This window comes from Haemaphysalis longicornis, unplaced genomic scaffold (genome assembly GCF_048455015.1).
Source record: "Haemaphysalis longicornis isolate Haplotype H1 unplaced genomic scaffold, Haemaphysalis longicornis Haplotype H1 scaffold_7, whole genome shotgun sequence".
NCBI lineage: Eukaryota > Metazoa > Arthropoda > Arachnida > Ixodida > Ixodidae > Haemaphysalis > Haemaphysalis longicornis.
This window is the reverse complement of record NW_027526422.1, coordinates 71,915,018-71,939,496: the sequence shown is the minus strand read 5'-3', so window position 1 is coordinate 71,939,496 and position 24,479 is coordinate 71,915,018. Positions and strand designations below refer to the sequence as shown.

At 48.3% G+C, this 24,479-nt stretch overlaps 1 protein-coding gene across 1 annotated transcript; it reads left to right on the top strand.

The window, feature by feature from the left end:
* Window positions 1-13,874: 13,874 nt before the first annotated feature.
* LOC144145923 (high-affinity choline transporter 1-like) lies at window positions 13,875-16,030 on the top strand. The gene is made up of 2 exons (XM_077677772.1): window positions 13,875-14,079; window positions 15,723-16,030. The coding sequence occupies exons 1-2, from the start codon at window positions 13,892-13,894 to the stop codon at window positions 15,745-15,747; spliced, it is 213 nt and encodes a 70-aa protein (XP_077533898.1). The 5' UTR covers window positions 13,875-13,891; the 3' UTR covers window positions 15,748-16,030.
* The last annotated feature ends 8,449 nt before the right edge of the window (window positions 16,031-24,479 follow it).

Here is a 24,479-nt window from a genome sequence, read left to right as displayed (position 1 = left end):
TGCACTGCGAGTGGGAGATCACGCAAGAGATCACGCCACGGACGCAGGCAGTCGTTCTCGGAGATCGAACGAGACGCAAGGACCTTTGCTCGTTTCCTCTCGTCTTGTCCGGGCACAAGTTCGCCCTAAATAAAAGTTCTTTCTTTACCGTTGTGTCCCATCCTACGTGACAAATTGTGGTGGAGGTGCGGGGTAGTCCTCGATGGCGCGGGGTCTTTCACCAGGTCTGGGCCTGGGAGCATTGACTCCGAAAATAAAAGTTGATTTGTACAATGTACGCACACAGTCTTACGTCTTTCTTAATGATGTAATGGGCGAACTTTCACGGGAGAGTTACGGTTACCGAAGATCTCCCCCTCTCGAGCTTCGCCCCACTTATCATCATTCATTCCGTGGATATGGCGTGATTTTTTTATTTGCTCTCCCGATGAATGAATATTTAAAACAAGTGTTGCTGAAGCTACTGAATAATTAATCGAAAAAATAATACTTCAGTATTTGTTGCTTCAAATTCCTTGTATGATTTATTCCTCCATCTTTCCTCCGGTCACAATTTCTGAAATAATTCTGCTTGCACGCCTAGCGGAGCGCCTTCTCAAGTGTTACATAGATGCGGTATGTGTGCATTTAGGTAGCTGGTATGCTAGCAAACCGCCAAAGTTTCGACATATCGCACGAAGGCAGTCAAGTGCTTGCCATCCGGACTCCCACGAGGACAAAGGTCTATCAGCGTTTACATTGCACATTTACATTGTTTACACTGTAAGAAGTTCATCAGCGTTTAAAAATGTGCATTCGCTTGAGCACTCGCTCTCTGTGTGATGAGTCTGTTCTCGACGATACTGTGGACGGACTATTCTAGGCACTATCCACATCAATATAGTGCCTAGAATACAATGAGTACGTCACGACGAATCGTCATCGCTATGATCACAGCCTCCTTCTTACAAACCTAGAGGCGCACAACACAAATAATATACGTTTGAAGCTATTGGAGGGAGACGCCAGTTACATACAAATCCAACGGTGTCTTTATTCCTCGCGTATTCCATTTGGTTGCTCAAGGGCGCTGCTATGGATGGTTGGTGTATGGTTGGCGGGGGGATTCGTAAGGGAGCGTAAAGCGAGAAGCGATAACTATGCCTCCGTGTACTGTGTCAGGCTGTCAGCAGCCTGGAGGCAAACCCGCCGCGGTGGCTCAGTGGCTAAGGCGTTGCGCTGCTGAGCACGAGGTCGCGGGTTCGATTCCCGGCCGCGGCGGCCGCTTTTCTGATGGAGGCGAAAAGCAAAAACGCCCGTGTGTACGAGATTTCGGCGCACGATAAAGATCCCTAGGTGGTCAAAATTAATCCGGAGCCCTCCACTACGGCGCGCCTCATCGTCTGCGTTGCGTCGGCGCGTTAAACCCCACAATCAATCAAACCTGGAGGCAAAACTTTGGTCGCTTTGAGTCGTAGGCGTCGTCGTCTCCTGCCCGTCGCCGCAAAGCCGGTCCCCAATGATTGGGGCTGCAGGGTCCAGGAGGAAGAGCAGCAGCGCACGCCACAAACTTGTAGCGCCGCCAAGATAATGACAACGAACGCAGTGAGTCATTCCTTACAAGGCTTTTAAAGCAAAGCTTTACTAACCCAGTCGAGCCGAGTTTCACCATCTCCAGCAATTTGACCTTCATTTGACCGCAGCTGCGCCGTAGCCTTGGCAACGCATCACGTGACTAGCCATGCCGAGCTCCGCCGCCGCCGCCGGTTTGACGTGCTTTCAGCAGCTGGGTCAACTCCTGACCGCGTGCGAGCCTGGCCAAGGATGAGAGCAAGGACAGGCCGTCTTCTCGGAGCATTCTTCGGGAGCGGGAAGCTTTGAGCCGTCGTTGGCAAGCGGCGTCTGACCACCCCGAGGATATCGCCCGGCGAGCTGCTCCACTGCAGAGGGTCCGGAATGCCAAGCGCGCGAAGCTAGGGTCGGAGACTAAGAAAGAGCGAATCGAAAACGCCGAAAGCGGACCAGGCTAAACCAAGCTTTCGCTTTGCATATCCAGGGTTAGCTGAGCTACGCTGCAGCCGTGTTTCGCGGTTAGTTGATGCTCCAACCAACGGGTATGAATAATTGATGTGGGAATTAAGTAACTTTAGGACATAACGACATGCGTTTAGATTTATTCCAGGAGCAAGGCATAGATGGAATTGTTCGATAAAAGAAAATGTAGCTGTATATAGTGTATAACACCATGACAGGGATGCCGCCGGCACAAGGGCTCCCACAAAATGTAGTGTTTTGTCGTTTCATGCATCTGTGGTCACTGCGGTAGTAGAGCAGATTAACAACCCAGTTTCTGTTGTATCCCGAAACGTGTTGCCGAAAAGATTGGCCGGGTCGCTGCGTTATTATGTCAACCTTTCGGTTTGTTCCACGATAGCGCCTCTTGTGAATAGTACGGTGGTGGTATGCTTGTTTTATCCAGGTTACTCTATTGCAAGGAAGACTGATCCGCGGCCATAACGTAGCGACTAGAAAATTTTCAATCTAATTTTCATCGTGTGCGCACCTACAATTGTGAACTTTGGTTACGTGTTCACCTCGGTCATTGTTAGGGCTCTTTGTGCACTTGATGCCCGTCACGAACTGCACCCTTGCAACTCGAAACTGCCAACTTATGAACGCACCCCTTCATCATCATCAGGCATGTCATCTTCAGAACTGATGCTACGCTGGACCGGGACAATAAGAATAGAGGTAGGGCGCAGGGCCAAGAATTCATAATTGAAAACACTGTTAGTGGCCGGTCCTCTGATTATGTACAGCCGCGAGCAAAAGTTTACGGACCACAAAAATGACAATTTTATGTTACTTCTCCTCCGGTAGCAGGCCCCAAACTGTGGTATGGATGTGAGATGTGGCATAATTACTGAAGAATTGCAAAAATGCAGCAAATAGTGCCACGCGCTGCCGTGCGCGGCACAGAAATCACTCAAAATTGCTGCTTTCGTGGCCGGTACACTTTTGCTCTTGGGGGTACGTTTCATTTGACTAGCAGGAGCAGCAGCAGCAGCAACACGGGCACCGCTCCGCTCTATTCCGTTACAAGATAGGTACGAACAAGCCAGGCACTGCCACTGCGATGCAGAACGGGTATAAAACGCGCTGAAATGCCACGTCCCACCTCTAAACCGACCTAAAAAAGACAAAACCACTCTTATTTAGAGAAAGAATGCGCAAAATTGAGCTAAGAGAACATGTTACACTAAAACAAATCACGGATCTTGGAGGAAAAATTGACACTGCTGGGGCTCGAACCCAGGGTGTTCGCTCCACGATTATATACGGTATACTGAGGCCGAAAAGCAGATCTGTTTAAGCAGTTTCCCAGAAGAGTAGGGGGAGGGTTGCAAGGGAAGCAATAGACGGCGCTGGGTGCGCACAGGAAGGCCGGCCTTGTACGCACAGCGGAACGGAATCTCGCCACCGCTCGCCCTTGTCGGAAGCATTGCAAATCCGGTAGCGTGCCCTTCAAGAGGAAGACGACGGTGGATGTGGCAGCACCGCTGATGATCATTTTAGATAGGTGCGAAGCATCTCATGCTCGGGGCTGTGTCCCTCCCTCCCTTGTTTTCGTTGTTGTCCGCCGTCCGCACTCTACTGCGCATGCGCGTCTCTTCAGCCCCGTCAGCGTTTGGCCTGACGTCAGCGCAGTACACTATACGCCTCGAGTTTCGCGATCGCTGCTCCGCCTGCCGCCGCTTCTCCGCGGCGTTGACGGGTATTAACTCTATGGTTGACGGGATGTGCGCTGCGTGGCTGAGGGGTTCGTGAAGTGTTTTGGTTCTGTTTCCCTTTTTTTCGCCTTTCCGCGCCCTAAAGAAAACTTGTTATGGTGACGTGTATAACGAAGAGTACGTTTAGGTCCCTTAGAAAGCAGCTGCGTCTTCGTAAAGCACGCGATCGCCTGCAAGAGCTACCCGGGGACGCGGTTCTGCGCGCATCGTCGGCGCTCTTCCGGGCGTCGGCGGCGGTAGCAGCATATCACCCGTGTCACCTCCAAATACGTGAGGCCAAACGAATTCTACTGTCGCCTCGTTTAGACCTAATACTGCTACAGTGAGAGGTTGGCTTCATTTTGCAGCGTGGACAACGAATGCGGCTTCGTTTCGAATATATACGTCACAGAAAAATATGTTTCGGGGATGTGATTAGTCAATCCCCGACAATAATGTATGCAAATTTTATAAGAATATAAACCATGCGAAAATGTGAAGTATATATTCCAAGCCTGTACGTCGTTAAATATGTGCCCACACACGCCTTATAGCAAGAACCAAGGCAATCCAATACGAAAAAACGGAAAAATATATGCTGTGCAAGTGCGGAAGAAACTAAATAGCTCTAACGGAAATAAAAAAAATACAGTGCAGCTTCTGACATCCTAAAGACGTTCGTAAGTCACGTATACATGGCTCACCAGACCAACTACATATACGCAAAATGCACTGCTATTTCGCGAGGCATAGGTGGGGGGTAGGGGAGGGGGACGCTGTGTACAAATGGAAAGCGGAATCAAGCAATGAACGTCTTAGTAATCACACACACAAATATTGCGTTCACTGTGGTTTTGTTTTTCGACTTCAAAAAACAGCTGATCGTTTGGCGGTCGCATTTTTGGAAGTATACAGGATAGGCAGTTCACAAGTGATGAAAGGTGTCGTTGGAAGAGTGTGGTATGTGATAAGGCCCTCTGATTTCAGTTTCTCCTTTATTCTGCAGGCTCCCTATGCCATGTGACGATATTTCGAAGAAGCGTTTAGTCGCAGACGCCGATTATATGCGAAGCTCGTCTGCGCGCTGCTCGCAGAGGATGTATGTAGCGGATGAATGTTTGCGGGCGCTCACCTCACGACAAGACGACCCTGACGTGTGCTGATCCCCGAGTATAATTCTGCATTATCCACCGTACTTACGTTGAATATTCCCAAAATTAACACACACTGGCTTGTAAATGGTGGTGATCAATATCTGAGGTATATTATTGGCCAAAGTAACTGCATGGCGTGCTGTCAGGTATGAGTGTTCTGATGAATATGTAACCGCACAAAACTGATTTACATCTAGTGTATACCCGTATACATGAACATCTGAGGAACCGGGGGTTACGGAGACACTGCTAGTAAATTCAGGGCAGTGTAACTACAATCAGGTCCATGCACACGCCGGTTCCGCGAAGCTGGCCTGTGACACACACCTGGTGCTTGTACAGACGGATATACCACACTAAGATCGCGTCAGAAACATTTACACTCTCGTAAACACACTCCATGATGAACAAAATGACTGCTCCACATAAACATGGCTTTCCAATGCTCGCAAACGCTAAATCTCAGTCGTGAACATGCCGCTAAAGTAGCGGCGACAGTGGGGAGCGGGACGAAGACTCCCGCGCCTGCTTTCGAAACGGGCCGCTAGGGGGATTTCAGTGGCGCCCCTACTAAGGTCCTTAGCCCCTACAGGCCGCGCTCGAGACGTATAAAAAGAAATAGTTAGGCGGCGCCCGGTTTCGATCCCACGACTCTCTGGCCGCAACGGGAGGTACGTGGCGCTCTTCCCACTGCGCTACAAACCTGCTGTTTAACCTAAAAATGCATCTAATGCATTACTTTATTATGAAGCCCGAGTTCCCCCTATGATACACCGATTTCGAATACTCCCTGTGGATACTTTCCTGAGAGCATATGGTACGGGGGTTAACAGGGCACAATTTATCTTTGTAGCTGAGCCAGATGTGTTCCTGGCGGCCCAGTGGCCCAGGTCCTATCGACCGCAAGTTACTCTAGCACAAAGCTTGGTGTCTCCATTAGGGGTTGCGCTCAATAACGTACTTCGAATCTCTTGATTAGGGGTCATACGATAACGGTCAACTTCCGGAACATCTTTCCCCAAAATGCGAAAATGCTACCTGCCGGACTGCTCAATGGTATCCTACAAGATCATTTGGCCTCAATTCAGCAAGGTACTATCATATATACAGATGCTTCTCAACGAGATGAAAAATCCGGAATAGGTATAGTTTCCCTTTCCCTAAATTGGTACTTTTCGGTTCGTCTGGTGGATTTTATCCCTATATTCTATGCGGAATTCTTGGCAATTGTCTTGGCACTACGAGCTTGACATATCGGTATGGTAGTGTCTATTATCCCGGCAACCGGTAGAATTACCGTCAGAAATTTCTCACGGCAGTCGCTTCTTATTGGCTAAGCACGCTACGCGGAGATTCAACCTGATAAATATCTCCCTAAAATGCCTTGCCTGCACCTGCCCTTGTATAGCGCTGTGGTATAGCGCTCGGTTTTAAATGATAACGCGTAGGTTCGAGTCCACGTTGGGTTGTTCTTTTTTTTTTTAGATTTCGGAATTTTTTGTCATCGTGATTTTGTTAGTGCTGTTTTTACTCTGGTTTTTACTATATCAAGAGATCTACGCAGAGAACTTCTAGAATTGGTTGAATTATGTTCATTACAGGTTGTGTTCTGTGTCGTTGGGCTGGGTTAGATTAGGTTTGTTGCAGTTTGGCCGGATTTGGGTAGGTTATGACGCGTTCAATTAGGTTACGTAAGGTTCAGTCAGGTTATGTTACGTTAGGTTACGTTGGGACATACTAATATTCAGCAAATTACGGGTCAGCCAGCTTTTATGGAAACTGCCGTGAGAATTTCCCGGAGGTAATTCTCACGGCTGCCGTGAGATTAGACGCAGCCTATCGGTATCGTCTCCACTTATAATTAGAGATTCCCTATCCGTAGGCTTAGCCCTTTCTTCTCCTAAAGACTCACCTCTTCTACGGACGTTTCGATCACTTCTGCCACCTCATATTACTGAAGTTGACCTTCTTTGGGTCCCTGGGCATGCGGGAATCACCTTTAATGAAACCGCAGATTCACTGGCAAGGGTAGCACTCTCCGGGCCTGATGTCGATGTCATTGAGACAACGCCTTTATTAGCCGCCTTACGATTCCGTAGATTGTTGAAGCTGCAAGGGCAGCACGAATCAGTCTTACTGTCGTTGCGAGATTTTTGTCATCTAAAATTCTCCTGGAAACCGAATTGGTGCCCCTCACGCGACCTGGAGTTGATTGTAACGAGTTTTCGATGTCGTGTGCCCCAGTTGAATAGATACCTCCACAGGTCTCGTCTGGCGCAGTCTGCCATGTGCAGTTACTGTAATGAAGAAGAGTCTGTCGACCATTTCCTTTTGTCCTGTCGACGATTTTCAAGCCTCAGACGTCAGCTCCTTGAAGTGCCGCTTCATCGCCTGAGTTGGCATTATCAGTGCCGGCTCTTTTATCATTTGGGGCTTCAGAAACGGGATATTGCCGCCGGGATGTTTGTTCTGCGCTTCTGCGCTTCATAGAAAATTCCAAAAGATTTACAACCTAATTTGCATCTTATTCTGGCACCTCACCTGAGCCCTCCAAAAGCATCCATTTCTGAATATTTTTTATCCTCCTCCTCCTCCTCCTCCTCCTCCTCCTCCTCCTCCTCCTCCTCCTCCTCCTCCTCCTCCTCTTCTTCTTCTTCTTCTTCTTCTTCTTCTTCTTCTTCTTCTTCTTCTTCTTTTTATTTATTTAGTTATGTATTTATTTATTTCCTTTTTTTTTTGTTTTGTTTCAATATTGACTAAAGGGCCAGACACATGTCCGTCTTTGCAGCCGGTTTTCGGCTCCGGTAAACGTTCCGGAAACCGCTCCCCGCCGCCGTTTGGTGGAATTGGACACACATGGTGCGCGGGCGCCGTCGACGCGTCGGGTCGCTCAGCACCGCCCCGTTCCGTCGTGCGTGCATGCAGCCTTTGGCAGCCCGCACAGGGCCGCATTGACGCTTGACGGAGTTCGCCTGGGTGCCCCGCGATGCTCGTGATTTCCTCTCGTAGGAGATTGTTGCTTTAAGTAATTGGGGCCAATTATATCCATTAATAGCGTAAATTGACATAATTGGCCAAGCGGAGTTTTGAGAAAAAAATGTACTACAAAAATAGAAAAAATAAATAATCACAACAGTGAAATTACTAAAAATATGTCTTACATCTGCTCGAGAACGAAGACGTAACTTAAAAAAGTCGACAAAAGAACGTTGAAATTACGAAAAAAAAATTGCGGAGACGAGCCAGTCATGTAACGCACTGCAGTTCCACAACAATGCATAACTGGCGGAAGTAACGCATTTAATCGTTGTAATAGAGTAATGAAGGTCGGAATCGGTTGCAGACCAATTGCAAACACAATAACCCCCCCCCCCCCCCCAAATACACAATATAACCATTTCGCAAAAATGAGGACGAAATTTAAAAAATGCTTCTAATACATGTCCTCTGTAAAACGAAGACTCAACTAAAAAAGCCCGGAAAAGAACGAGAACACGAATAAATAATCGCGCAAACGGACGGTATACGCTTGTCATCTGCGGAAAAACACACTATTGGTCAAGTGCTTAATCACTATAATGGTGTAATTTAGATCATTGGCGAAAATAAACAAAATAAAAATCAAAATAAAATACCCCAACGTATTAGGCTACTCATAGCCAAATCTGTCTCTAAAAAACTCAATGAATACTAGCGGCGTAAGAATGCTACGCATTATTGACAATTATGTGGATTTGTGCAAATGCTTCTCTCATTCAATGTGGCAAGAATATGGTTTCGATGGTTGTTCTTTTCACATGAACTTTAATAAACCCACCGAATCAACCACGATAAAGGCAGCCTTCGATGACTACACGGAGAAAAAAAAAACACTGCAATGCCGACACTTCTCATGGCTGCGGCGCTGGAGAAACCCACCACGCGAAATCCAGGAGCAGACGACACACCGAACAAACGCGCGCGAAACGTCATGAATGACGCTTCCGCGCCTCGTGCTGTTATTGGCTGCCGCCCCCTGCCAGTTAATTGCCCACACGTTGGACGCGTGGCGGCGGCGGAAAATATCTAGCAGGTTTGACGCATGCGGAGACCCGGTTTTCGGTGCCAGAGGGGACCGTTCCGGCTAACGGAACGGGAAATCGCGTGCACAGACGCGTCCCTCTCCGTCCATGTGTCCCTCGCTTAATTTCCAAACTCGATTCCTCCAAAACACAAGAAGAAAAAAAAAAGCTTCCAAAATTTTCTAATAATCACCCACCTAGGCAGTAATCTCATTCGAATTGACGACTGATGTCTTCTTCTTCTTAGGTGGTTCGGGTGAAAAGGAAAAGGAAGTGCACTGGGGATATTATTGAGCCAAACTGGAGGCTCACCTGCATACAACCCAGTGCGGTGGGGAAGGGGAGGAGGGGGATATAAAGATTAGAGAGGCGAAAGGGGGTGATAAAGATATAGGTGGGCGAGATGTTTTGCCGATCCCCTGATTGGGTATGCGCCAATAATGTTAAGGAACAACAACAACAACAAGTTCGATCAGGTAACGCCGGTGTCGGTCTCTTCGCTGTCTCTACATTTCTCTACATTTCTGTCTCTACATGGGGGTTCACAATACGTTCCCATTCGTGCTCCGATAAATGAAACAACATAACGGCAACGCAATGGAACCTACACGGAACCCCCATGATGCTTCGCATCCTCCTCATGGTTCCCTACGGGAAGATGGTGTAATTTTTTTGTTTTTTGTTCCAAGGCACGTGAAGGAGGTACGTTTGGCTTGGGTCCCTGGCCATACGGACATCAGAGGTAAAGAGCTAGCGGACCATTTAGCTAAACTCGCTGTCCCAGCTCCCATTAAATTCTGCATACCTAATCTGGCTCCTTTTGCACCTTCAAGATTAAGACGATATTGGCATTTTGACGCTACTCGTTCAGATGCACCCCTATCCTTTGAAGAGTATCAACATTTAAAGTTCCGGTGGAATGTTCATTTTTGTGGTCCTTGGCAATGCGAAGTGACCTTCACCGAGCTGCCAGGAAACAATCGAACATTTTTTTTTCACGCCTATCGCCGCTTCTCGGCTGCTGGACAACTCGTTACGTATCGGGACATAACACAGCACTGCCTCCTTAGTCGGATGCACTTCCCCGGCCCCGCTCCCACCTTAAAGCGCAGGCAGCCCGTTCAGTGGCGTCGACTCCAGACGAGTGCACTTTCCCGCATCCTGCATTGTGCCACCTTCACTTTCCCACGCGATACTGCCACACGTGCACATGGTGCGGCGCGCCTTTCGTTTCCCTTCACCACATGGTGGGCGCGTGCCCCTCCAAATCCCCCCCCCCCCCCCCCTCCATCCTACTCTGTTCCTGCCCCTTACCACGCTAGAGCAATGGGAGGCTACGCTGCTCAGCTCCGACCCACAACTGCAAGAGGGTTTAATCTAGCTGGCCGAACTCGCCGCTAGGGCCCACGGGCTCCTGGCCGTCGATTAGGGGACTGTAGTGTACCTGCGCCTCTTTCTATACAGCTTTGGATGAATAAAGTTTTTACCACCACCACCACTGCTTTTGAAGGACCCTATTGAGCATTTGGGGTTGACTCTATCTGTTCCACTTATATTATATATTGGGGCATCAAATTTGTGGTATGCAAAAAGGGATATATATAATTGTTTTCAAGCTTTTCTTTCTGGTTTAGGTCGTTTGAATTGCTGAAGGTACTAAGTAATGAACAATTGGGGTTTTACTTATGGCGAAGTTTCATATTACAGCCTCTGTCTTTCCGGAAATAAATTAGTATTTTGAGGTCCTCACGAATTTAATCAAGTGATTAAGCCTGACCAATCCACCTTGTGAGTACGTGCCAAAAACTTTAAGGGCATCATCATCATTCTCATTCTCATCCAGTACGCAGCCATCGCGTTCCTCGGTGCGGGGTCTGGACGCTGGACGCAGGCTTCCCGCGAGAGCAAGCTCTGCTCTCGCTAATTCCGGTGAAGGGAGCCGCAAGGCACAGCAAGCTCCATTCATCGCGAGATTCTTCGTGGCCAACCGCCACTTTCTGTTGGAGACCAGCTCCATGACAGGTGAGGACCAGCGTGCTGCGGTTCCGTCGCTCAGAGCTGTGCTGCGTGGCATCTGGCGCCGCAACATGCGAACAGATTCCGCAGTCGTGCGCGCGTCTGCAATCACACGCGTTCCCGCCGAACAATATTGTAGTTAGGTGGGAGTTGCCCGAGGTTTTGAATAAGGGGAAGTTTCATGTTACTGTCATGGTCCGTTCAAGAGGAGCAGAGTCATCGTTTGAGCATGTAAGACCAAGCGCCGGACTATCCGCGCGTTTTCAAGCGACCTGAGTCGGAAGCGGTATACCTGGACGGAACTGCACGAGGACGTGTACACGGAAGCATTGTTCCCTGTCACGCACCGCTTCTCTGCGCATTAAAATGAAGGGCGAGTCGTGGCCTTTTTTCTCTATGTTTGCCCTTAATCAATATTGTGCTCCACTATTTATTTCGGAGAATTACACGCAGGAAAGTCTGTTCCTTACTCGCAGAGAGTGTACTAGTTCACAGCAAGGGCTAGTTAAAACGAGTGGCGAAAATCTTTAAGGATGCTCCTGATTATCCAACTAATGCAATTTTGAAGCGTTAGTCGGAAAAAAGTTCCGTCACCGCGGCAGTTAGTCAAGGACAAGCGCAGGAATTGACGCATTTTCGTGGCTGCCACAAAACACTCCTAATGACTATTACAACTATTTGCAGGCAAACACATTGTCGTGGCAGATGACCAAGCAGTAGACGTATGTAACTTCAGAGCAAGCTCTTTTGAGAAATCGATAAATAAATGTTTAGAAATGTCTTTACCGAACTCCTTTCTTTTCCCTGTCACAAGCGATCAATGGCGGTTGCCGCACAGCAGAAAGAACTGGCCCGTCGTCAAAAAAAAAAAAAAATGGGTAGAGGAAACGCTGAAGTTTGATGCGAATATAGGTGTAAAACTGGCGGACGTATAACGAAACTGTCGGGTGTTTTGAAGTTCACAGATCATTTGACTGTCGGGTTTTGAAGTTCACAGATCATTTGTGGACGACGTGCTGAATACGATGCCCAATTTGGGTCTGGGCTGAGAAAATGAAGCATGGATAATGACATAGCTTCTATCTCAATTTGAGAAAGAATCCCTGGTCCGGCCCCCAAAACTCACCCATTGGTGAGTTTTGGGATGTGTGACGGCTGCGTCTGGGTGATGGAAAAAAATTGTGAACGACAGCTCTTATTTAAGAGAGCACTCTGCAATCATGTCATCAACTGTTGTGCAGTCCCCGGACAGGAGTAAGTCAAAAGCGTCATCAATGCCGTTTAAAACTGGTCCGACCTATTGTGACTCTGGTATTGGACTCTGGATGTTAGCAACATATGATTCAGTGGAACGTTTAGCCTGCGACGCACGGTCTTTTTTGGGGACAAGTTGACGGTCAAGGGAATTCCCGAGAATGAATGAATGAATGAATGAATGAATGAATGAATGAATGAATGAATGAATGAATGAATGAAAGCTTTATCTTTCAGTTGATGGCGGTGTAGATTCCCGTTCTCCTTTACGAGTGTCCCACGTTGTCTGTCGTGCCCTCCTATAGGCGGCGGCGTTGTCCTGTATACGTGTGACCTGTGTTGGGTACGAGTCCGGGGCCTGCTGGCCTTCCTTGCGACATTCAGCGTGCAGGACACCCTTGAACTACATGTCGTGCGCGGAGCCGCAGGTGTTGCCAGTCGTTGCGCAATCCCGGAGAGGAGAGGAGCGTCGGAGAGGAGAGGAGGAATGCCTCGCATACTACTCAGGGTTCCCCTACGGGAAGATGACGACGGTGGTTGAACGCGAAGCTATCTCGTGATGGATTCTTTGGTTGGCCAATCCCTAGGGGCATCCTGCCACAATCATCATCAGCGGTGCCTGGCCAGGCATGCGCAATGCGCAGTGGGGGTGTGGACGCCGCACAAAGGCGCCCACACAACGGCGGAGGGAACAGGCTCGACCATAGCTTCTTAGCATCTAATAAATCAAATACGCATACTTTTAAGTGACTGGAACAATCAACTAGCCCCTTTACTGCCCGTAGCGGTGAGACTAAGCATTCTCACAAGCTCAACCACACATCCAGCCCCAGCACCACATCCAGCACAGATCCAACCACAGATCCAACCCCGTTACCCATCTCTCCCGTGATGACGCCCATGATAGGTTATGCGCATGGGAGCTACGGGACGAACAGAAATGGGACCCCACGCAGCGTCGTGTGAAATTTTCGTTCTGTTCACCCCGTCAATTGTTGCGCATTTTGTAGCGTAAGCTACACTGGCCGAGGTTGAGCAGTTTCGCGTGGACCTTGAAGGGCCGTGCTGCGCAAGCGCGAGGAGCACTGGCTTGGATTGGATTGGATTTGGATTTGGATTGTATTGGATTGGAAATCCAATCCAAATGGAGTACGGGTGTGTAGAGAATTGGGTCTGCACATTCGCCGGTCTGCGCCTTCCAGAGGAGTGACGTCATAGCCGCGTGCCCAGCTGTGCGCCTCCGTTGCGCAGTAGCCAAGTCTGACGGTGCGCCGGAGCCGCTTGATAGCCGTTTCGCGTGGCTCCTGGGGAGCCGTGCTGCGCATGCGCGAGGAGTAGTGACTGGACTGGATTGGACTGGATTGGATAGGATTGGAAATCGTTTTAGCAGCAGTAAGTATGATAACCAGCTAATCCTAGACAACAATGGAAGCTAAGAATAACCTACTGAACCTTAGCTCACGCTACGTATATCCTGGCATAGCCGAGCTAAGCCACTGCTACGTTTTTATACTATCATGCCCGGCCAACTAGCCACCCAGATTGCCTTCGTGACGTCCATGACGCGCACCTGTCTATTCTCACAGCCTTCTATAGTAGTTAGCACCGTTCCTCTGCATGCACTTTTCCACCAGGCGGCGTCTTCCTCGTGGAGAATATGCGGGAGAGCAGGTCGGTGACCAGGGCAGACCCGCTGTGGGGCCGCTACGGTCGCTGCGTGGACCTGCTGCGGTGGCTGCCAGCCCTGTGCGGCGAGGTCTTCCGGACGGCCACCGTCCTGGCGGCACTCGGAGTGCGATTGCGTCATTGGCGGCCCTTTTCACGCTCCTATGCGTTCAAAGACCTGTAAGTATACTGTATAGGTGGTATTCACAGAAAAGTTTAGCTGTCAATTTCTTCGCTTGGCAACACTGGAAACGGCCACAGACATAACCGGAGCGCCACGGACATGGCGCGGCTTGTGCCACCGCACCCGCACGCCGAAGGAAGAAAGAACACCTTTTATTAATCGCACTCACTCTGGACTCAAGGCATTACTTTGCGTTCCGTGGGGTAGAGTGTGGAACGTCCAACACAAATCATGTGCTTAGCACGGACAAGTACCGCCATCCCGCGGAGCCCGACGTAACCAGAACGGTGCACTCACATGGTAGCCTGCATGCGTGCCTCGCCAGTGAATACAGGCTATAGCTTGGTTCAGCTTGGTAACAAAAGCGTAAAAACTGAAAGTATAACCCACATGCTGGCCACAATGTCTTTAAAAAGTCGTCCACATAAAGCAGCCAAACGTGTAAAATTGCAGTAAACCCTCGGTATGGTCGACGTTTCCGGCGCAGAAAGCTCGCGTCGTTAGAAGCGCCACGGCGTGTGTCCTCAGCTAACTGCAGTGGGGACAATAGAACTGCTCAAATAAAGCGCGATTCCGAATAAAGCGATTTTTCTAATAACGAGGGTACCTGCACCACCTGGTTGAGTACACGCAGTGTCGTAATTAATGATAGGAAGAATTGCAGGGTTTGGCTTGCTGCGGAGCACACTGCTTCGCGAAGTGATAACATCCCTACAGCAGCCATTCTTTACCTCCCCACGGCCGTATACAGCCTCCTGATTTCGAGTAGGAATCATTGCAATGATTCCTGCTCGTGTTTCCTAGCGCGTGACCATGATCCCGCTCCTTGAGCCTGATAGGGAGATCTTCCTGCTCTTCGGATTAGTTGTCAACAGGATTAACTGCGCAGTTGTGTATATCTAACTCCTACGTTTTGGCAAAAATTTTCTACGGTTACTTATATGAGAACTGGGAACTAAAGGGTCAATCGAAGTAAGGTTGCAGACAATAAATTGCTCAGCTTAATTCGGCCCAGCGATGCGTGCAGCGCTAATGAATTGTGCGTACACTTACTCAACCTATGGTTTGTTGTATTGTCAAATTGAAAGCCTTATTGGGAGGTGACCTTTAATGACCCCTGCGTCGACACGAACGCTACGAAAACCTAAGGAATGCCAAAGGCGAACCGAAAAAAGCCAGCCGCGGATAAGAGATGATGAATGGTTACCAAAGTTAATAATTCATAAATGGCTGATAGTAAGGATTAGTAACGTAGATTAAGAACGGATTAAGAAGGTGAACTAAGATGAACTGGTTGGATTAAGATAGAATAATGACTGATTAGTGACTAATAGTAATAATTAGTACACTTGTATTAAGATGAATTAAGATGTATTGAGGTAAATTAGTGTAGTATAAAAGCAGATCAAGATGGATTAAAGATGAATTAATGACGGTAACATAGCATGGTTGCTGTGTAGACGGGTGAACGTGCATGAAGAAGATACCGTCACAACACTACGCCAGGATTTCGCCTTCAAAACACGCAACCAGGCTATATAGGCTCTGAAAAACAAATTCAGTCATTTAGTTGTTGAATCACAGTGCGAGCAATTCGTGAGCTATGGAGCGTCTGAGTTGTGGCAACCCTTTTTCGCAGAGGACATTGCTCGTGCCACATTTGAAGCGGACCATCGGTACTCGTATACGTGGCGTCTGCTACGATTGTCTTCCACACGTACCTCTCTGGACGTTCCTTATTACGTCACGTACACCGACCGCAGCAAGCTCGTCTGCGTGGCAAGTCTCGACGCGTTGCTGCAACAGAGGTTTCGGCACAGTCAGCCCCGGCTTCCCTCCGTGGTCGCTGTCGTAAACTTGACGCAGCATACATTCCGTCGAACGATTTGTACACAGCAGCTTATGCCACTGCCGATTCCTGTTTGTTGTTCGACGGAAGGCATTCGCTAGCGGCACGCGAAATAAATTGTTTACAAGCTGCGTGACTTGCTGCATGCTCGTCTCGTTTAGGTAACACACAGTTTCGAGCAGAGTGGGCGAGAGAGATAGAGAGAGAGAGAGCAAAACATCTTGGAGGTTTTGAAGGGGCCATGAATACAGAAATGCATCTAATGTTCAATTTGAAGTGGTAACTCACTAAGCTCTATTTCTTCCACGAAATACGTTTTAAAGCGAAAGCTTTTTTAGCGGGATCGATAACGTTTTGTCGAAAAAACTTATGCATTTCCTCCCCATTGACCGGTTGTTCGACCGAAGAGTGCTGATAAGATTTCTGGACACACGGCGCGTGCGTGAACCCGGGTTTCCATTGTGTCAAAACGCTTATACTTGAAAATCGCGAAAAAGGAACTGTTCTAGATGAGACAATACACGTACCGATCATGAAGGAGGAGTACAGTACCATACCCTTATCTTATCAACAGCCTATCGGTATACATTCGAAATGTTCATAGATGCGTGCACTTAGTGTGCGAAAAATCGTCGCATGGGTTTGTTTTTCGTTTGCGGTTTGGGTTTTGAAGGTTTGACGATCGATTGGACGCACTTTCAGCGAAGGTTGGGCGCACTTTTAGCTCTCGCGCTCCTCCCAACTTTCTTTAGGAGGGGATGGTAAATGCTCTTTTTTTTTTCTCAGCAGAAGCTTGTATTGGCTGATTTGCGCTGTTGGTGGTGGCGTACACCAAGGCGGCTTGCGGCAAAGCTAATTTTATCCGCGTGGTCCAATGACAACGACGATGACGACGAAGACGATGATGCCCTTTAAGTGTTTTTTTTTTACGTACGCACTCTGGAAGATTGGCAAGGTATAGAGTGTTGACTGCGCCCCTGATGGAGCTTACAGATTAAATTTATGTGCTCTTCGGGCACAGTTCTAGCTCACCGTTCGCAGTTGGCGCTGGTGCACGCGCACAAGTGTTGCGCCATATCACGCCACAATGGTCGCCAATCAGCGTATCCGCTGATTGGTATGAACTCAACAATATGAACTCAACCTATACGTCGCCCATCTCCCGTCTTCCCCACATGGTCCAGAGCCTCCATGTTTGTGGACAAAGTTCTTACAACAATAATAGTAGTTGTCGTGGTCATCATCGTCATCGTGGTAACTTCCGACGCGCGGATGTCTTACTGGAGTCGTCAGTGTCAAGGATGAGGACGGTGAGGCAGAAAAAAAGTGATCGCGTTCCTTCTAGCTATCGAAGCCATCAATGCCTCATCGACAGCAGGCTCCTGTGCGAGGTGGAAGCATTCTCGGTGCGGAGACAGGTCGAAACCTGCCATTCTTTACAACCGGCTGCCGGGGAAGAGGGGGGGAGGTGCTTGACACGAACCAGCGGGCCACCGTGCACAGTCGACCCCTCCTTGCCTCTTCGCCACTCTCCCTCACATTTCTTGGCCTGGCATTTCCCCCCTCTCTATTTCACCGAGCGGAACTTTCTGTTAAAGGAGCCATGAAGACAAAATAGAAGTTGGATTTATTAAAAAGACGGCTTAGTCCCGATAACAATGATACCCATATCATCGCAATCTTCGAAGAAATAACGGAGATATTAAAGAAAACGTGTGAAGCAGTCGCGACGCCCTAGCCAATTTCCCGGAACTTTTCTCTGACGTCACGGAACCTTGTTTGTGCGATTGGCGGCCGCCTAATTGACCTGTAGCGACGACACATGACTGGACGTCAGTAATGGGGCCTCTAGTTCCATTTGACCGCATCGCTTGAATGTTAACGTGCAGGTAACGCACTGAAAATTATGTTATATTGTTGGCCCGTATGACGTCATTCTTGCTCATAAGACGTCACTGTGGCGCAAAATTCGAAAGTTAATAAATACTTCTTGCTTTTTTTTCGTTAAAAAACATCTTTTGTGGCTGTAATGGAGCGGAGTGAGATACTGAATCCTAGTTCTTTCATATTAAACGATGTTTTATTTTCTCTTCATGGCTCCTTTAACGATCCGCACGGACAGAGCTCAAGCTTAAACAGCTCCGCTGTTAATAAAAAGCAACGTTCAAGGGAGAATTGTCGTATGAACGCGTAAGCCGCTTAGTATACACCGAGCGTCCTTAAAGTAATCTTCCCAACTACCCACAAATGCATTAATTTGAAGACATTGCCTTAGGGTCTATATATGCAGTCTGATGTCAAAGTAGGATGAACGCAGGATTTTGCATTAGCTACGCCCATAAAACTCCACGTATCGGCAAACCGAGTAGTTTGAAGTTGGCTTTGCTCCATACACACGTGCATTACTGTGAATGCATTCGTTTCGGGCAGTATACGCAGGTCTTGTTTACACTTCTTACAAACATTTTCTCATGCGACAGAAGTGTGAGGACGCATCAATAGCCACAGACAGGCGCGCGGGTTTCCTCGTTGTGTCCATACAGAGTATACGCATATAAAATAATTGCTGGAGTACGAAGCAAAACCTTCGAGCTTTAGTTACACCTACAATTTGCATTTGAACTCCCACGCTGCAAAACTTGCTGAGGCTGCTGTTTCGTTTTTTTTGTACCGCTTGCAATTATAAGATACTCGGGAGAAGTTTTTGATTGCTACAGCCGCCTCCAAATTTAGACGGCTGTGTTGAGGAACAGGATGTCTGGAACAGGAACAGGGCGTGTTCAGGAACACGTTTATTCGCACCTTCTATTGCTCTAGCTAATGATGCTGCTTGCTCGGTGCCTGCGCCCGTCTTCTTTGCCTTTTCCGTTCTACGTCGTTATGGCCGGCTATTCATGAACACGCCAAGTGGCTTTGGCTCAACTGGTCTCCGAAGACAACCGGGTCGTTCGTATTTACGTAAACGCTTCATGGCCCCCGGATCACTTGTCTGTGGGTTAGTTTTTAAAGTGAAAGCTTTCTTAGTGGGACCGATGCTTTTCTATCAAGAAACAAATGCATTTCCCCATAGACCGGTTGGTAGACCGAGAAGCTCTGGCAAGATCGCTGGACACACGATGCATGCGTGGAACCGGGCTTCCATTGGGTCAAAACGGTTACTTGAAAATACCGGAAAACGGGCAGTTCTAGATAAGACAATACACGCATCGATCGTGAAGGAGGAGTACAATAGTACACCTTTGACTCATGAACAACATATTTGTATGCATTTAGATGGTTCGTAGGTGCGCTTAATTAGTGCGCGAACAATCTTTGCATATGCATGGTTACGCCCTTCGTTTGCGCTTTGGGTCTTCGCAGGTTCAACGATCGATTAGACGCACTTTCAGCGAAGGTTAAACGCACTTTTAGCGAAGGTTTTGATACACGTTTGACACAGTTTTGATGTTATAGAGCTTTCGCGCTTCTCTCAACCTTCTTGAGGAAGGGATGGTAAATTTTTGTGTTGTGTAAGGAGCAACCGTACGGAGCTACTCGGGTGGCTGCACAAATTCACAGCTACTACTCTAATTTTACCCTCAGAGTGGTGACGTGTCCTGTTCGTTAACTGCAGGGGGCGTGGTTCGGACTGAAAGGTCTCGACTCTGAAACAAGGAGAGTTGGCCTTTGAGGTATGAAGGCGGGGCAGTCGCTCGGGAGGTGGGGCTAGGGACGAGGGATCGGTGATGGCGGAACTGTGGGAGCTTGTGGTTCATAGGGCAGAGCCCGAAATCTGCGCATTGCGTTAGTACGAGGTACGAGGGAGGCCAATAGTGAGCAGGCGTGCGCGGCCAACCTTGACATAACTTACATCACAGGGCCGCCCAGTAACAAGAAATACGCCCAGGACAGCACACGTTTTGTGTCCTAAAATTAGGCCAGCTCCATCGCGCTGGCAAAGAGCATGAAGCACAGAATATGTCGACGAATGTGGACGAAATCGGGCTGATGTACTCATTCGTTCAGCTGTGTGGCGTAATTGGTAACGGTATTCCCAATCGAGAGCCACCTCGCGGAGACGCCACCTGCGCGGCCCTTGCTGGCGGTGTTGCGGAGCTTCATTTTGTTCACTTTCTTGTTGGGCAGAGTTGGAGGGGAGGGGTGTCACGGGAGCCGCGTCATTGGAGCAGCTTTTGCGAATGGCTCGTGACAGCCACTTTTTGAACACACAATCGTTTATAGATTTTCCTCGAGAAAACTGGCATATCAGGTCGCAACCGCCGAGTGATCCCCAGACTGGACACAACGGTCCGTGAGACTGCGCCTTCAGCGATCAACATGCACTGGAGCAAATGGCCTCTCCTTTTCATGGCCTCCGAGACCACCACGCGCGCGTTGCGGGCGTGATGTCGGAGACCATGTTCATAGTCAGAGAGGGAGCACCTGTTCAGCTCCAGGCGGAACCATCTTTGTCTGTCTTACGAGGACCATACCTTTTGAAAAACGCTTCCTCCACAACAGTGAGTACAAAAGCGAGGTGTGTATACAGGCAAACGTCCAGAAGTACCACCAAATTCTGGAACGGATAAAGATCTCAACATTGCATATCGGAAAGAAACTTTTAGCCCATTTGAGGGAAAACAGAGTATCTAGACTAGTGGGGCACTGTTATTTTTATTTACTAACAATTTACGCCAAAAATCTCTATTGGAATTTGTCATATCAAGCGCAGCATATAGATGAATTGTCATGGGCGTGATTTTTCACGCAGTAGATCGGATCTGTACTGCTTAAAGCAGCCGAACACATTTGTTGGCGTCGGTAGTTCCTTTGTTTTCTTTTAGCAGCAGACCTGTTTAAAACTTCACTCCTGCCGAGATCGAGCGCACGTGAGCGTACGCCTCGCGAGGAGCGCCCGGCGTCGGCCAGGTTTGCGCGTGCACTTGGGCCACGTGAGGAGCTCGCAAAAATACAAAGAAGAAATACCGAGGGCACGTGAGCGTGCGCCTCGTGAGGAACGCCCGGCGTCGGCCAGTTCGCCTTCGAGAACACTCTGACCAGCATTCGTGGCGGGATCTCTCCACAGACGACGAGTTCGCGCTACAGACTCCGAGTTCGTGAAGCCGGTTGCCGCCGGTTCTAGAGCGTGCTAACGCAGTCCACTTCGGGAGAGATGCGAAAGCCTGCAGACGAAACTATCCGGACCTTCCAGTCATGGAGAACTTTCAGCAGCTACTTCGGAAGACCATGCGTGGTGCAACAGCCGGGTCTCCGACGAAGGGATAGCGGCTGCCAGCTCTGCTGTTTCTCCAGCCTTGCACCACGAGCGCAAGCTGCGCCATTTTTTTTGTTGTGTTGTGTTTAGCTCCGCTTGCGAAAACACGAGGGAATTTTTTAAACCTTTAGCTCCATTCTGTTTTTACCTCCTCTCTTTTCGGCGCGGTTCTTTAGCCTAGACAACGTCCTTTTCTTTGATTTGCTTCTGTTGTTTTGGCGTCGCTCGCGACAGCGCGAGGCTCAGTATTTTTTAAATCTTTTAGTTTCGTTTTGCTTTTATCTCACCTGTCTGTGAGTCCTTGCTTAGCCTGGTTTTTGTTTTTGTTTTCCTAAAAACCAGTCTCACGTGAATTTTCAATTTATAAAACTCTGATCGAGTTTTGCTTATGTACTTGAAGTTCTCTTAAATGTGCCCAAAGCTACCCGCTCGCTCGGCAATGTGGACATGCATAAACTGCGCCACTAGTGACAGTAATTTGGAAAGGTGCTGCCTTTTATATATACGTATATGACCAATATTTCACACCCCCGAGGGGCCGAGATAGCGCCCGGAAAATCGGGCAGTCCGAAAAAACGAATTCACACTAAAGAAGTCACATTATTTACCGACCGACTTGAAACACTTGTAAATCCGTTTCTCGCTTTTGCTCGCTTTGAGGCTTTTGTCGGGGAGGCGGAAGAGAGCGTGGTGCAGGTGCCATTGGCAAGAACTGGCGATGAAACCACAATCGGTTGTTGAAGCGGCGATGCAAACAGCACAACAGCCCATATATGCGTCAAAACGGCCACCGCGGTTGCCCACGTACGGACTTCCATCGTGAAAGTGGCTCGCGGGACAATGCAGCAAGCGGTGCCATCGAGGCTGTGTGCGAGATCAGCTGGCGATACGCATGCAACGCTGGTTTGAGGCTTCAGAAAAAAACAGAATGGCAGCGATATCGTCTGCGTTTTCGGCGGTTTTCGGTGGCTTTTCACTTGCGATCGAGAGGAAAAGTCCGAAAAAGCCGAACGAGAAGGGTTTGATACGTACGAAATTTTGGTCGGCGTTATAAATTGACTATACGGACCGCATGCCGGGGCCATGGCAGAGTCCGCAAGTGCGTCAGAAAAATCAGTCGGAGTCTGTAGCAACTCTTGTTCGTTATTTTGAAAGGGGCGTCGATGGCGCTAGAGGCTTTTTGGGCCACGAGAAGCCATTTACAGAACAATAAATAAAGAACAATAAGAACAACAAAGAACAATAAATGGCAGAAGCAAATTCAATTGGAAATGTATGGAAATTACAACATAAAAAAGAACTACAGCATTTCGAGTAAACCATAGAAGCAGAAAAAGTACGAGGTAGGTGTACAGGGCCGTCATATCAATTACACAATACGAAAGACTAACAAGAACAAGAATAAGCGATAGAAACATAATTAATCAGACAAGAGATGGTTTTTCAAGGAGGATTTAAATGAAGACACGCATTTAGTGGATTTAACAGCAGCTGGTAGACTATTCCAAATTGACATGGCTGTGAAAGTTGAAGTCATTTTGCCGTAATTAGTTAAAACGCGTGGTAGCAGAAAATTTTATTTGAGGCAAATCTTGTTCTGTTCTGGTTTACTAAGAATTTTGGGTCGATGAAATTAAAATGCAGTTTGGAACATAAAGACTTAAAAAATATTATGCTTAAATTATACTGAAACATTTTGTTGATTGGTAACACATTATAATGGCGCGATAAATCCTGGCAATTGGACTGAGGATGGCTCCTGGTGATAATACGAATAGACTGATTTTGGATATGTTGGGCTGATGATGTATGACCATGATAGGTGTTGCCCCAGGCTACAATCCCGTAATTTAAATGACTATGAATGAAAGAAAAGTAAAGTGACCACCCTATTCCGGCTCACGGCACAGTTAGTACGTTGCTATCGAGCATTGTAGAACAGTTACATTACAGTTGCACCATTGTCTAACATTAACGTTACAATTGCGCCATTGTACACCAATAACGTTACAGTTGCTTCATAGTCCAACAGTAATGCTAGAGTTACACCATTGTGTAGAAATAACTTTAAAGTTGCGCCATTGTCGAACAATAACGTTACAGTTGCGTCGCTGTACAACAATAACGTTAGAGTAGCGCCATTGTGCAAAAACAACTTTGCAGTGGCACCACTATACAACATTAACGTTACGGTAGAGCCATCGTCCAACAAAAAGAATTCAGTTGCGCACATGTCGCGCTGCACACGGCCACAGGCCCCCCGTACAGTCTTCGGATAAACGCAAATGACCCTTCCTGCCCTACTCGCGAATTTCTGCGCAGGACAAGACACATAGTGACCATCACTCTGTCCACGGTGATCATCCTCTCTATCGCGCTGTTTTTCCTGTTCCTTATGTGGACGATATTGTGGGCCGGCTGCAGGAAGTCCACAGGTGGTTCGTCAGATACTGTGTCCAGCAACGTCGACCCAACCTCCTGAATCGGGCACCGAACAGCTCACTGTGCTGGTTGAAGGCGTGACGACTGTGGGACGCGAGTGCAAGCCGAGCGTCGTTGGGACGAGGGCGAATACGGTGCGGACCTTCGACATTCCGTATGGTGCACCTGCGGGCAGCCGTCGCCGTTTCCTGCCACTAAAACAAGCCAAGCTGCAGGTAATGCGAAGGTGCAACCATTACGACCATTGGCCGACCCTCTCAGCTCATACACTTTGTGGCTGGGATAGCTGGGGATGCTGGGGTACTAGTAGCAGGGATACTATTCGGAACCGTCATACTGCGATATGATTATTCTGCAAGCTTGATGCCGGCACCAGACGGGAGTCCCCTTTGTTTTTTTAGGAGCGAAGCCCCTCAGGCGCTCGGGATGTCGAGGCTCCTGTTGTCGTCGTCTCATGTAGTCACGGTACTAAAACACCGGGACGCTGGTTTTTCAACACCTCGCGCTAGAACGTAACGCATACTAAAAGAAAAGTGTATAATGGATAAAACCGTCTCAAATAAACTAACGTGATTTAAAGATGTGTGGCACGCTCCCAGTCCGCTTCTGCAATCGGCAAGCACAAGAAGAAGCTGTTTGTAGACGGGTTACAATTTGCGCTTTATAATGAAACCATATTGTTTTTCTGGCCTGATGGACAAGGTGCTTAAGGAAATGGAGAGCTTTGTTCTACCATATCTGGACGACGTCGCGATATTCTCTCGGTCGTGGACTGAACACGTAGAACACCTTCGCGCCGTCCTATATAGGCTGAGGGAAGCAAGTTCAGGCAGAGGTGACCTACCACGTGA